Genomic DNA, 14,403 nt, shown 5'->3' on the forward strand with positions numbered 1-14,403 from the left:
GATTGCATAAGTCAAATGAGTTTTCATCACGGTAAACCAACCTGATAAGCCTGTACACTAACTGTACTCCATTGATGTACATCCTCCATAAATAATAATAGTAATAATAAAAGAAAAACATTTACTGCTGTTTCTGTTGCTGGATAACTTGAGGACTTTGTGTTGCTGGATGTTTTACTCTAGACTGATAACAAATTGCCTGAATGGGAGTAATGTAATACAATGTAGAGTAAGTAGTGTATTATAGCATTACTAATCCAAAAAAAAAAAAAAATAAATAAAATAAAAAATAATATTAAATAACAGTGCCGTGTCTTATGAAAATTAGTTTTGTATTCTGACTACAATTTACTTCAGTGGAAATTTGTTATAATATATATATATATATATATATATATATATATATATATATATATATATATATATATATATATATATATATATAATGCTCAGCATATCCACTATCTGACAAAAGTCTTGTCGTTGGTCCCAGTTGTAAGAGCAACAAATAATAACTTGACTTGACATTTAGAAAAGTGGCAAAAGGTAGATTTTTCCAATGAATCGAACTGCATCTCAATCATCACAAATGCTGCAGAATACCTATTGGAACCCGCAGGGACCCAAGATTCTGACAGAAATCAGTCAAGTTTGATGAAGGAAAAATCATGGTTTGGAGTTACATTCAGTATGGGGTGTGCGAGAGATCTGCAGAGTGGATGGCAACATCAACAGCCTGAGGTATCAAGACATTTGTGCTGCCCATCTCATTACAAACCACAGGAGAGGGCAAATTCTTGAGCAGGATAGCGCTCCTTCTCATACTTCAGCCTCCAAATCAAAGATCCTGAAAGCAAAGAAGGTCAATGTGCTCCAGGATTGGCCAGCCCAGTCACCAGACATGAACATTATTGAGCATGTCTGGAGTAAGGTAATTGAGGAGGCATTGAAGATGAATCTAAAGAATCTTGATGAACTCTGAGAACGATTTCTTTGCCATTCCAGATGACTTTATTAATAAGTTATTTGAGTCATTGCAGAAATGTATGGATGCAGTCCTCCAAGCTCATGGGAGTCATACACAATATTAATTATTTTTCCACTGCTCCATGACATTATATTCTATACTGTACAATATTTTTGTTAAGTGACAAGACTTTTGTCTAAACAAAGTCAGGCCTTTATGTCTTAATTAAATAATAAAAAAACAAGGCATGATCATATTTTATTTTGGTAAATTAAATGTAATCTAGAGGCCTTTGCCTTATATATAAGCCACTTCTGATGGCAAATGACCAACTCTAAGTCAAGTGATTATTTGTTGTTCCTAAAACTTGAATAGGCAAAATACTTTTGTCTGGTGGTGTATGAGTACACCCCACATCATGTTAAATACATATTTTTAATAGGATGCTTTACAATATATATTTGAGCATATACATTAGTTTAGTCAGTACTAGACCAAATCAGGAGCTAATCTAACAACACACTTACAACAAAATTCCAAAAATGAGTACACACAAATTAAAATGGTAGGGAAAAATATTAACTACAATTTGTAAAAAGAGAAAAAAGAAATGAAAGAGAAACATTTTTTTAAATATAAAATTCAATTGTAATATGTTATTTTTTTCAATATGTAGCTTTAATTTAAATGTATTATTTTTCTGTTTCTAAAGATGTAAAAATATTTTGATAAATATATATTTTTAATAAATCTGTTTTGTTCAAATGCACCAAAATATATGACCTATATTCACGGAGAAATCATACAATATATGCAACACTGGAGAAAGCAGAACGCCAATCATTTTATTCTTTTCTAATGCAAACTGTGATTATGGGACAGATTATCATCAGTTAATGAAGTCTCTCCTCTGCTTTTTCCCTGCTGTTAAAACTAACAATGATGCAACAAAAGAGCTCTAAGCACAGGCTGTAAAATATTAGAATAACATTAATTATTAGATATATATTTTTTTCTCACAATAGCATTAAACTTTTAGACCCACTCATTACGCATTTGACTTATGAACTTCCACAGTACGTGCATGAAACAGCACTGAACACATTTTTAATACCATTAAGTAGACATTTCTCTGGATTGAAAAGCAGAAAATGAAGGGATACTCACAGGTAGGCAGCTTTGCCCTCCTCAAGCTCTTTGCTCTTGCCGCTTGTGGCAGTCTTTTTGCTGCAGAGCTTGCGGGTGATGCACATGAGCAGTCCGCACTGGCGCAGGAAGAAGCAGCTGACATCCACCAGCACGAGCAGCAGCAGCAGGCCAGCTAAACCCAGCCCGACCACTGCTCCCAGACCCAGGCCGCTGAACAGCGAATCTGCTGAGACACCATGCACACATAACTGTCAATGATGGGCCTCCACAAGCAAAACAATACACAATTTTATTATTCTTTTATGAGATCAATAAATCACGACAGAGTATGATTTAACATTGATTTAACATCATAAATTAACCAAGATTGGCGTTATTTTTTTTAAAGTTATTTGTGATGCTATATTTTAAAGACCTTGTAGGAGTCATTTGATTTGTACTATTTACAGTTGATAGAACAAATTAAGGAACATATACTGTAGGTATATACACACTGCATTAAAATATACTATAAAAAATAATAAAATTTACTATAAAGTTCACTATAAAAACAATATGCAACAATGATTTTCTTCAAACAGTCTGTTAACTGTAAGTCACTTAAGTCACAGTAAGTCACAGTCATTAGAAAATTAGTACAAATTTTACTTATACAGATATGTAAATTACATTGCAAACTGTTCTACAAGCATTCAAAAATAGATTTTAAAATTCCTAAATGGTTTGTAGTGTTGACTAAACAAGTCAGGAACATAGCATGCCGTACTTGTGCTGTAAGTTCACAATAAAATACAAAACAAACAAACAAACAAACAAACAAACAAACAAACAAACAAACAAACAAAAACTGTCCAACAGCTTGTTAACTCAAATTTCTGATCAGCTAATCACATGGCAGCAACTCAATGCATTTAGGCATGTAGACATGGTCAAGACGATCTGCTGCAGTTCAAACCGAGCATCAGAACAGGGAAGAAAGGTGATTTTAAATTACTTTGAATGTGGCATGGTTGTTGGTGCCAGGCAGGCTGGTCTGAGTATTTCAGAAACTGCTGATCTGGGTTTTTCACACACAACCATTTCTAAGCTTAACAGAGAGGGTTCCAAAAAAAATAAAAAATCTAGTGAGCGGCAGTCACTTATTAAAACCAAGGTATGCAGAAGAGCATCTCTGAACACAACACGTCCAACCTTGAGGTGGATGAGCTACAGCAGCAGAAGACCACACCGGGTGCCACTTCTGTCAGCTAAGAATAAGAAACTGAGGCTACAATTCACACAGGCTCACCAAAATTAGACAATAGAAGATTGAAAAATGTTGCCTGGTTTAATGAGTCTCGATTTCTGCTACGACATTCAGATGGTAGGGTCATTCGCATGATGATTCGCATGATGTGCAGTCGACAAATCTGCAGCAACAGTGTGATGCTATCATGCCAATATGGACCTTAATCCATAAAAAGTAATATTTCCAGTACCTGGTTGAATTTATGCTACGAAGGATTAAGGCAGTTCTGAATGCAAAAAGGGGTCCAACTCGGTGCTTGTGTGTGTGTGTGTGTATATACATATATATATATATATATATATATATATATATATATATATATATATATATATATATATATATATATATAAACAAATAAATGATAAAATTAAACACGGCTCTAAATATAGATGTCTCTTGTAGTTTAAGTTTGCATTGACAACTTTAGGGTGAAGCACGTTTTGGTGACACATTTTAAACGGAAATGGTCAAGACTATGCATGAGGAAATGAGGCTGTCTGAGAAGCTATTCAGAGGAAAATATCCATTTTAAAAGAACATTCAGTGAGATGCCGTTGCCCTAAACACATCAATCACACATGTTGTTGAAACTAGCATTGCCATTAGTGGAAGCGACCGAGAAGTCTTGGGTTTGATCTGAACACAGTGACAGGGCATCAGAATGAGAAAAGGGACATGTGTTGGATGGGATGAGGGCAAGCATACTAAACTGAAGAGACAATTGAACAATTCAGTGAGGGGAAATAAATAAATCACACCCAACTCTACCCGCAATGGATATTTGATTCTGCTATTTGGAAAAACATTTAAACATAACTTTTTAGTGCCCCTATTATGTTCTCAAGGTCTCCAATAATAGATTTAATTCAAGTCAAGAACTAAATTTAGTTTATAATTTTTGTATTTAACTTCTTATTAATGATATTACATAATCGGCCAGTCGCTTGGCAGCAACACAAAGGATTTAGGCATGGTCAGAACAATCTGCTGAAATTCACCTGAGCATCTGAATGAGGAAGAACATTGATTTAATCAACTCTGAATCTGGCATGGATGCTGCTAGATGGGCTTGTCTGAGTATTTCAGTAACTACCCTTCTACTAGGATTTTTATGCACAACCATCAGAGAACTGTCCAGATAAGATAAAATACCTTGTGACCAGTAAGCGGTTCTATGTGTGAAAAGATCTTATCGAGGCCAGTGGTCAGAGTAGAATGGCCAGACGGGTTACAGCTGATAAAAAGTAGTAATTCAATAATTACAGCATTTTAAACCTTGAAGCAGATGAGTTACAGCAGCAGAAAACCACACCAGTGTCACTCATGTCAGATAAGAACAGTAAACTGAGGCTACAATTGACAGAGGCTCAACAAATTTGGAGAGTAGGATTAGAAAGTGTGTTTCTAATGCAGCATCTATGGTGGGGCAGTAAATTTGACATTGTTCTCTTATCTGACTACTGTTAGTAGTCTCACAATTTTTTTGCATGTTTCTGATCTTAATAACGTCTTGATAACATTTTATCAAGTGTTTTTCTCTTAATATTTTACCAAATAGGATTGTAAAACTTGTTTTGTTGTACTCCTCTGCACTCTAAGTTTGCCCAACTTTGACAGCTTCCACTGGTGAGAAATCCTGAAATGTGAAACGGTTTGGTAGAACATCATTTAAATGCCAAAGGACCAATTTGAGGGCCAAAAGCAGCATTGTTTGACATGTTGACAAGGACAATATTATTACAATAAATTAAACTTTACTCTGTAGGGCATGGATCACCAATCTCCATCCTGGAGGGCCCGTGTCCCTACAGAGTTTAGCTCCAACTTGCCTCAACAGACCTGCCTGGGTGTTTCAAGTATACCTAGTAAGGCCTTGTTTAGCTTGTTTAGGTGTGTTTGATTAGGGTTGGAGCTAAAATCAGCAGGACACCGGCCCCTCAGGAACAGGTTTGGTGACCCCTGATGTAGGGTGTTGATTCATGCCATTTTTATAAGACATCTACAGTTGAAGTCAGAATTATTAGCCCCCCTTTGAATTTTTTTTTTCTTTTTGAAATATTTCCTAAATGATGTTTAACAGAGCAAGGAAATCTTAACAGTATGTCTGATAATATTTTTTCTTCTGGAGTATTATTTGTTTTATTTCGGCTGAAATAAAAGCAGTTTTAATTTTTAAAACCCATTTTAAGATCAACATTATTAGCCCCCTTTAGCTGCATATTTTTTCGATAGTCTACAGAACAAATCACTGTTATACAAAAACTTGCCTAATTATCCTAACCTGCCTAGTTAACCTAATTAAGCCTTTAAATGTCACTTTAGGCTGTAAGTGTCTTGAAAAATATCTAGTCAAATATTTTTTACTGTCATCATGCCAAAGATAAAATAAATCAGTTATTAGAAATGAGTTATTAAAATTATTATGTTTATAAATGTGTTTAAAAAATCTCTCTGTTAAATATTTATTGAGGATAAAAATAAACAGGGGGGCTAATAATTCAGGGGAGCAAACATTTCTGACTTCAACTGTATATAATTAAAACAAATAAAAGCAGCTAATGGTCAATATACTGGCCTATTTAGATCAGACTCCCCTAATAACAAGCCCTGAATGTAAATTATGCAGAAATTTAAAACTTAAAGTCTGAGTAAAACAGAAGTTGCTTCAAACTGTTATTTCAGAAAGAAACAGAATACTAGGTAGTGGATGTGGTTTTATTTTTGTGCTCCTCCTCTCATCTTTCTCTGGTAGCAAACTAATGGTTGGAGTGGCATGGCTACAGTATATATTTCACCCAAACCGTCAAACTGACGTCATCAGAGAAGGACTGCCATTAAAGAGATTGGTTAAATTTGGTTAAATCTTTTTTTAAACAATTTGGGTTCATACAATTATGCAAGGTACATTACTATATACTGTAGCTAGATCCTTTAGTCATTTAGTACTTTTAATCATTTTGACTTGGTCACTTTATAAGTAGCTTGCTTGCTGAAAAAGTGTGGGCACCCCTGCTCCAGTTAAATAAACATGGTACATTATTTATTTAATTTAGAACGTATTGGCATTAAATGATGAGCCAATTGCAGTTACAAGATTACAATATTTGCAATGGGTTTGTAAAAACAGTTTGGCTTGAGTTTTTGTTGCATTTACATAGTTTCGACCAGCAGGTGTCATCAGCCTGTGAAGTTTCCAAAACTTTCATTCATTTTCTATTCGGCTTAGTACCTTTTTTTTATCAGGAGTTGCCACAGAGGTATGAACCGCCAACTTATTCACTTTTGCTCCAATGTTTTCTGCAGCGGATGCCCTTTCAGCTGCAACCCAGCACTGGAAACACCCATACACACTTGCATTCACACATATACACTACGGCCAATTTAGCTTATTCAATTTACCTATACTGCATGTCTTTGACAGGCGGCGCAGTGGTGCAGTAGCTAGTGCTGTCACCACACAGCAAGAAGGTCGCTGGTTCGAGCCTCGGCTGGGTCAGTTGGCATTTCTGTGTGGAGTTTGCATGTTCTCCCTGTGTTCGAGTGGGTTTCCCGGGGTGCTCCGGTTTCCCCCACAGTCCAAAGACATGCGGTACAGGTGAATTGGGTAGGCTAAATTGTCCGTAGTGTATGAGTGTGAATGAGTGTGTATGGATGTTTCCCTGAGATGGCATCTGCTGTGTAAAACGTGCTGGATAAGTTGGCGGGTCATTCATTAATAAATGGATTGAGCTAAAAAGAAGATGAATGAATGAATGCATGTCTTTGAACTGGGGAAACCGGAGCACCCAAAGAAAACCCACACCAATTCGGGGAGAATATGCAAACTCCAAACAGAATAGCCAACTGACCCAGCCAGGGGTCAAACCAGTAACCTTCTTTAACCCATTTCAAAAACAGTGAATCATTTTTAGGAAGCAATTCAATTGATTCAAAGCTTCAAAAAACTTAATTTCTCCCATTACTAGGATAAACTAGTTGCTGTTTGTGGGTACCCAAATTATCGCAAAAAAAAAACAAAATACAGATCTGTGTAGGAAGTAAATCCGGGATAACTTTAGCTGCGTCCCAAATGGCACACTATACACTATGCACTCATGCACTATGTACTTATGCACTTACACACTCAACAGGATAGTACATGTATGTAGTGTTGTCCCAAATGGCACACTAATGTTTTTTTACTAAACGGAAATTCAAACCGTTTCCCTGATGACGTTTGACGGTTGCCAAATCAGTGAAATAAACGACCGAATTATCAAATAATACCTGCCGTGAGTATTGCCGCATTCACCATCGGGAGGCGATATAATCACTCTCGTAGGAGAATTTTGCTTTCTCCATCCAAAATAAATAAAGTTATCCAACATGTGCGTCCGATAGCTCCGCCCCTTCCGCTACGTAAGCAAACCTGCGGTCGTTGAGTGCGTGAAGTGTCCATCATTACACACTTCACTTTAGCGGCTGAATGAGTGCATCATCCGGGTAATTAAAGTGCACTTATTATTTTAAGAGTTTTCAGTGTGAACACACTACTTACACTATTTATACTACAAAATGGCGTAGAATAGTGCATAAGTATGCGATTTGGGACGCAGCTAATGTTGTGCACTTTGATCTATGAACCTCTTGCATTCATGAAAAACAAGCTCATTTAACTTCAATAAATTCCACATCCATGACCTCAAAACTTCAGATTTGGAAGATCGCTGGAGCATCATGATCTTTAAACCATTTTCAAATGTCACCACACAACTGGATATCAGTTTCTACATGAGTGAACGAGCTCCTCTCAAAGAGCTCAGATTTACTGACCCCAGTGTGGTTTTACTTTTGATGCATGGAGCGCATGACCACCTCCACTGTGACTTATCGGCCGACGCATCTGTTTTTCACCATCTTGCGCCTTGCTCTCCCTGAGAAATGTGTCCCCGGCTCCTATAGCTGATTTGTTGTTGATTTATAGCATCATTAGAAGCTCAATTTAGCATCTCGTTAATATCACTTATCCTGAAGTTCCACAAATGGGCGTGATCCATCCGCATCTGAGTTCAACGCACTCAATTAATTAAGTAGGAACGGTGATTGAGACTCAGCAATGAGAAGCAATAACTCAAGCTCGATTGATTGTGTCTGGACGGACTGAAGGGAGGTCTGTGGGTGGGCTCTCTGCAGATGATTGACAGGCTAATGAAGCTTGTAATCATGTGTGGGGCTTAATGGCCGTGTCACGCTGATACATGACTAAGCAGGGCTTAAAAAGATCTACGGTTTATGGTTTGGGTACACTTTTACGTGGGAAAAACTTCCATCCAGCGTGAAGTTCAGGCAGCAGGAATGTTTGAGACCCCGGTAATGTGCTCTCTTCAAGGTTGAAGTACTGTACATACCTCAGCTTAATCATTCAAATACTTACCTCTGCACTTACGACGCCTATAAATGCTGAAAGCTTGGAGACAGGAAGGGGACTAAAATAGCATTCGGCTAAACCAGAGTAAACCTTTTATTGGGAGGTTTCGGATTAAAGTAATATAGCATGACATGACACCCTTACATAATTAACAGCCCAGGAAATGTTTGGCAAATGGATCCGCTGCAGAGTGACAAGGTTGTACCAGTTTATCCACAAGACACTTTTCATCATTTAAATTGAGCATATTTTATGCTGATTTGCTTGTTGTTCAAGGCAGCATTTAAACATTTATATTCCTTATCATTTTTTAAAATTTATTACTAATTATTTTTGAAAATGCGATTTGTTTTGTATTTTCCCCCAATATATGTACATATGATACTTCACAGCCTCAAAAAGCAGCATTTTAATATAATGTTAGAATAAATTAATATACACTCACCGGCCACTTTATTAGGTACACTGTACTAGACCCCCTTTTGCCTTCAGAACTGCCTTATTCCTTCGTGGCACAGATTCAACAAGGTACTGGAAATATTCCTCAGAGATTTTGGTCCATATTGACATGATAGCATCACGCAGTTGCTGCAGATTTGTTGGCTGCACATCCATGATGCAAATCTCCCTTTCCAACACATCCCAAAGGCGCTCTATTGGATTGAGATGTAGTGACTGTGGAGGCCATTTGAGTACAGTGAACTCGTCATGTTCAAGAAACAAGTCTGAGATGATTTGGCTTTATAATATGGTGCATTATCCTGCTGGAAGTAGCCATCAGAAGATGGGTACACTGTGGTCATAAAGGGATGGACATGGTCTGTAACAATACTCAGGTAGGCGGTGGCATTGACACAATCCTAAATTGGGACTAATGGGCCCAAAGTATGTCAAGAAAATATCCCTCACACCGTTACACACACAACCACCAGCCTGAACTGTTGATACAAGGCAGAATGGATCCATGTTTTCATGTTGTTGATGCCAAATTCTGATCATGAATGTCACAGCAGAAATCGAGACTCATCAGACCAGGCAACATTTTTCAATCTGATGTGGCCACACTGTTCCACATGTTGTGCATTCAGAGATGCTCTTCTGCATACCTTGGTTGTAACAAGTGGCTATTTGAGTTACTGTTGCCTTTCTGTCGGCTCAAACCAATTCTGACACCAACAAGGCATTTTTGCCCACAGAACTTCAACTCAATGGATATTTCTCTTTTTTGGACCATTTTCTGTAAACCCTAAAGATGGTTGTGAGTGAAATTAGCAGTTTCTGAAATACTCAACCAACAACCATGTCATATTCTAAGTCACTTAAATCACCTTTCCTACCCATTCTGATACTCGGTTTGAACTGCAGCAGTTCACCTTGACCATGTCTACATGCCTAAATGCATTGAGTTGCTGCCCTGTGATTGGCTGATTAGAAATTTGCATTAACAAGCTGATGTACAGGTAAAATAAAGTGGCCAGACATAATAAAGTAGCCGATCAGTGTAAGTCTATATTCTTAAAATTGATTCACTTTTGATTCACTACACATTTTCTTTAAATTACTTTTAATTTTAGAGATAATATTAATAATAAAATCTATGTCTTATATAAAAGCTTTTTATCTTTTAGTTTTCAAAATATTACATTATGTAATTGCAACATATACATCTCATAAATCTCATAACTTGGTTTAAGGTTTAACAAATAAAACCCTAAATAAAAATAGACCTGCAGTCAAACGGGCTTGTTTATATTTATGAAACCTGCTGCTGGTCTTACTGCAAATTATTTAATAGCATGTTGTATTATTCCAACAACAACAAAGTTTTGTAATTTTTAGAAGAACTTGATGTTCCTTCTTGATAAAAAGGCATGAAGCAATTTTCATGATTTTCATTTTTTAAATAGAAAATATGTTTGACATATTGTGTCAAACATATTTTCTATTCAAAAAATGAAAATGCATCAATTTGCAAAGTATAAAAAGGAGCCTGAATGCATTCAATTTTAACCAAGAAGTCACACACAAACAGGAAGAACTGTGCAAACTATAATTCAATTCAATAATAAAAAATATGCTCTTAATATTAAAGCAAATCTCAGTGAAATGATGCACTTAAGCCACGAACATCCAAGCAAACGTTTTGCCAAATGCTTTTGATGTGCTGTAAAAGCACATCAGTTTTTGTGTTACCTGTGACTCCTAAATGGCCAAAGTATCCACCTAACCCATCAGAAAATGCCACTTTTATAGCTTTCTAACTTGTATTAAGTGGATACATTGAGCTGACCGGTGACAGTTTGGTCCTTTTTACTAATCAACCCATAAAACTGAAAGAGCACTCCATAAAACGAGACAGTTTTCTTATCTGCAGACTGAATGGCTTCCTTCTGGAGTCCTAAGGTAATTTAAAGCTTTGGCCATTATGGAAAAGGTCTTGAGTTCTAAGGCTCCTCCTCCCTGCACTACCTACACAGAGGACACAAGCCAAGCATGACTCCATAATGATGGTTTAAAGACTCTGATGCTCATTAAGACGGTATGCTTGACGAGCAGAAGGGACCCTCTAGCCGTTAAACGATTAATAGACCGACCGCCATCAGGATGGTCATTATCAGTTGCAAAGATGTCTTTGCGCTGCATGAGGTTGGACTGATGGGTCAGAACGAATGAAATGGGTGTCAAGTGACGCCAATTAGATGTCATTTTTCCATACTTTTAATAGAATCCTCTATGACACTTGTAGTGTACATGGGAGAATTAAAATGATCCTAATCGTTTTATTGGTTGGTTATGATCTTTCAATGTTAATGTGGCATCAAATTGAGAATCTGAAAAAATATTGCTGCTTGTTTTGTTTAATTCCCCTTTTTAGTTTCAGCTTATTAAAAAGTACATTCACTCATTTCTCTAACAGAAAAGATGTCATTACAGGGATAGTTGACTCAAATCTGTAACATTTTAGACAAACTGCTATGACTTACTGAAGAATAAAAAACCCGACAAATAAATACCAAATGTTTTAGCTGTTTTAAATAAAAAAATAAAATAAATAAAAGGTGCATTTCTCATTTCTCTAACATTTAAACAAGCCATTACAAGGGGTGGTTGACTAAAATCTGTAACCTTTTAGACAAACTACTATGACTTTCGTACAACCCTGGCTCATTATGGATACGAACCCCTGTTTACATTTCTGGAGAGCTCGAAATATGTCCCAGTAGGTATGTTTTTTTTTTTGCAGTTGTTGTTTCCTGAATCCACCCGAGGCCTCTGTGTACGCTTTTTCAGATCTCAAATTTCTCTTGCTAATGGTATTTGCACCTGCTGTTCTCATGTAAATCCACCAGATACCAATGTTGACCGACTGAGTGACATACCACCCGACCAATCCCCCCATCCAGCCCCTTCTCCAAACTCAACTGACAGTGTTTACAAAAGCTCTTACTGACCCACCTAAAGCCTTCCCTAAACCCAACCGACAGTGTTTTCAAAAGCAATCCAGAAAATCCAGAATGTTCTCACCCTGTTATTTACTTGTTTATTTTATTTTTTGATTTTCTTTACCAAACTCAAATCCCATTGTCACAGTCAACTTCTCTCTGCATCTCAAGTCTGCTGACGTACACCGTGAACCACTGGGCAACTGGTAACAGAGGAAAAGCCGTCCAAATGGAGGTAAGCAGTATAGTGGTATAGCGGGAAAAGAAACAGAAGCCATCCGCAGCGTCATACACCCCCGTAGCACTCATTTTAAAGATGAAATGCAGCCATACATAGCTCTGGCTACATAATTTGCGCTCTCCAGAAATGTATACAGGAATGTGTTCACTGTGAGCCTATGTTGCTTTTAAAATACTGAAAAAACAAAACAAAACAAAATAAAAAAAACTAATAAAAAAAATAGCTTCAGCAGTGTTTAATAAACAAAAAATAAACAATCAAATAAGTAAAAAAAAATATATATAAATAAAATAAATAAAAAGTGCATTCACTTATTTTTATAACATAGCATAAGTGATAAATTATGTAATTTAATGTCTGTAACATTTTAGAAAAACTGCTATGACTTTCGAAATACTAAATAATAATAATAAAAAACTTGCTTTCGAATTACTGAAAAAACAACAAAAAACTAACAAATAAATAGGAACGATGTTTCAGCTGTTTTAGTAAACAAACAAACAATTAATTAAAAATTTAAATTAAAAAGTGCATTCACTCATTTTTGTAAGAACAAAAAAGCCATTAGTTACATTTCAGACAAACTGCTATGACTTTCGAAATATTAATGATAATAAAAAACAATAACTAACAAATAAATATGAAGAAAAATAAAAAAAATAATGAAAATAAAATAAATAAAAAGTGCATTCAGTCATTTCTCCATCATAAAATATGTCATTATAAGCATAGTGACTAAGATCTGTGATATTTTAGCAACACTAACTATGTTCTAAACTTCTATGTCTTTTGAAATACTGAAATAATAATAAAAAAGCCTAACAAATAAATAAAAAAAGAGATGTTTTAAATGTTTTGTCCATGGACTGTTAGTCAGGTCAGGGACATTAACACAACAGACATTGTAAAACACACACTGCAAAAATATTAAGTTAATTAACAGTAATGAGCAATATTTTGTGATTCACAAGTTTTTTCCATTTATTTACACTCTAAAAAAAAATTTATTGACTTTTTTTCTATAGAAGTTTAAAACAATATATAACTTCAATGAAGTAAAAGAGCAAATAAACAGAAAAGACAAAACATACTTCACAAAAAATTACAATTCTCCCACAATTTCCTCACCCTTCACTTGTTTTAAACCTTTTACGTTTCTTTTTTCTATTGAACACTAATATAATATATTTTAATGACTTTCATGGTATTTATTTCTGTAGAAAGTCAATGACTAGTGTCCTAAGTGAAACCACTTGAGAGTGGATATGATGTTCTAAGTAAGCTATACCTTAAATGGATATTTGTACAGTGTGCTAAACTATTGCTGGATTGTGAAATGACCTCCACCTCTGCAATGTCTTTACTTGTCTTGTACTTTGAATTGACTGTCACTTATTATGCTTATTATATTGATAGCTTCTGATTTATGACTTTATACACCTGGCTTTTGAACTACTAGCTAGCAGAAAGGACTTCACTTGTTTCTCTTGCTGAAGAAAAAAAAAAATCTTATTTATGGTGCGGGTGATCTGCTGTAATGGACAGCAGTAAAACAACAGGTCCATTTTCATTTGCCAGAATCTTTTCCAGCTGGAACCGTCAACAAAGAGCCATTCTAATCTTATAAGAAGTCAAGCCACATTAGGAAATAAAGGCCTTAATGGACTGGATTTTCAGATCCTTTCTTTTAACGAGAACAATATTGAGGTTTTTGACATGCCCATAAATGAAACGCAATGTTCTATTGCCGTGTAATGAGAGAATGGAGAGGGCAGCACGTAGAGATGATCGAGATTAATGGCCTCCATTGACCTGACTTCCATTGATTCGAGATCGTCTTAATTAGGTCAGGTATGCCGTGAGGGTTTTAAAACCTCTCATCCTTTTCACAATGATAAAAATCTACAG

General features: G+C 35.9%; 1 protein-coding gene across 4 annotated transcripts in view; it reads right to left on the bottom strand.

Moving 5' to 3' along the window:
- ncam2b (neural cell adhesion molecule 2b) overlaps positions 1-14,403 on the bottom strand; it is a 392,880-nt gene that overhangs the window by 3,619 nt on the left and 374,858 nt on the right. For 2 of the 4 annotated variants that reach the window (XM_087265877.1, XM_087265879.2), the window contains exon 16: positions 2,135-2,339. In XM_087265877.1, coding sequence (XP_087122003.1) covers positions 2,135-2,339 — 205 coding nt within the window. 4 annotated transcript variants of the gene reach the window in all.

This window comes from Danio rerio, chromosome 9 (genome assembly GCF_052040795.2).
Source record: "Danio rerio strain M-AB ecotype USA chromosome 9, GRCz13ab, whole genome shotgun sequence".
Lineage (NCBI taxonomy): Eukaryota > Metazoa > Chordata > Actinopteri > Cypriniformes > Danionidae > Danio > Danio rerio.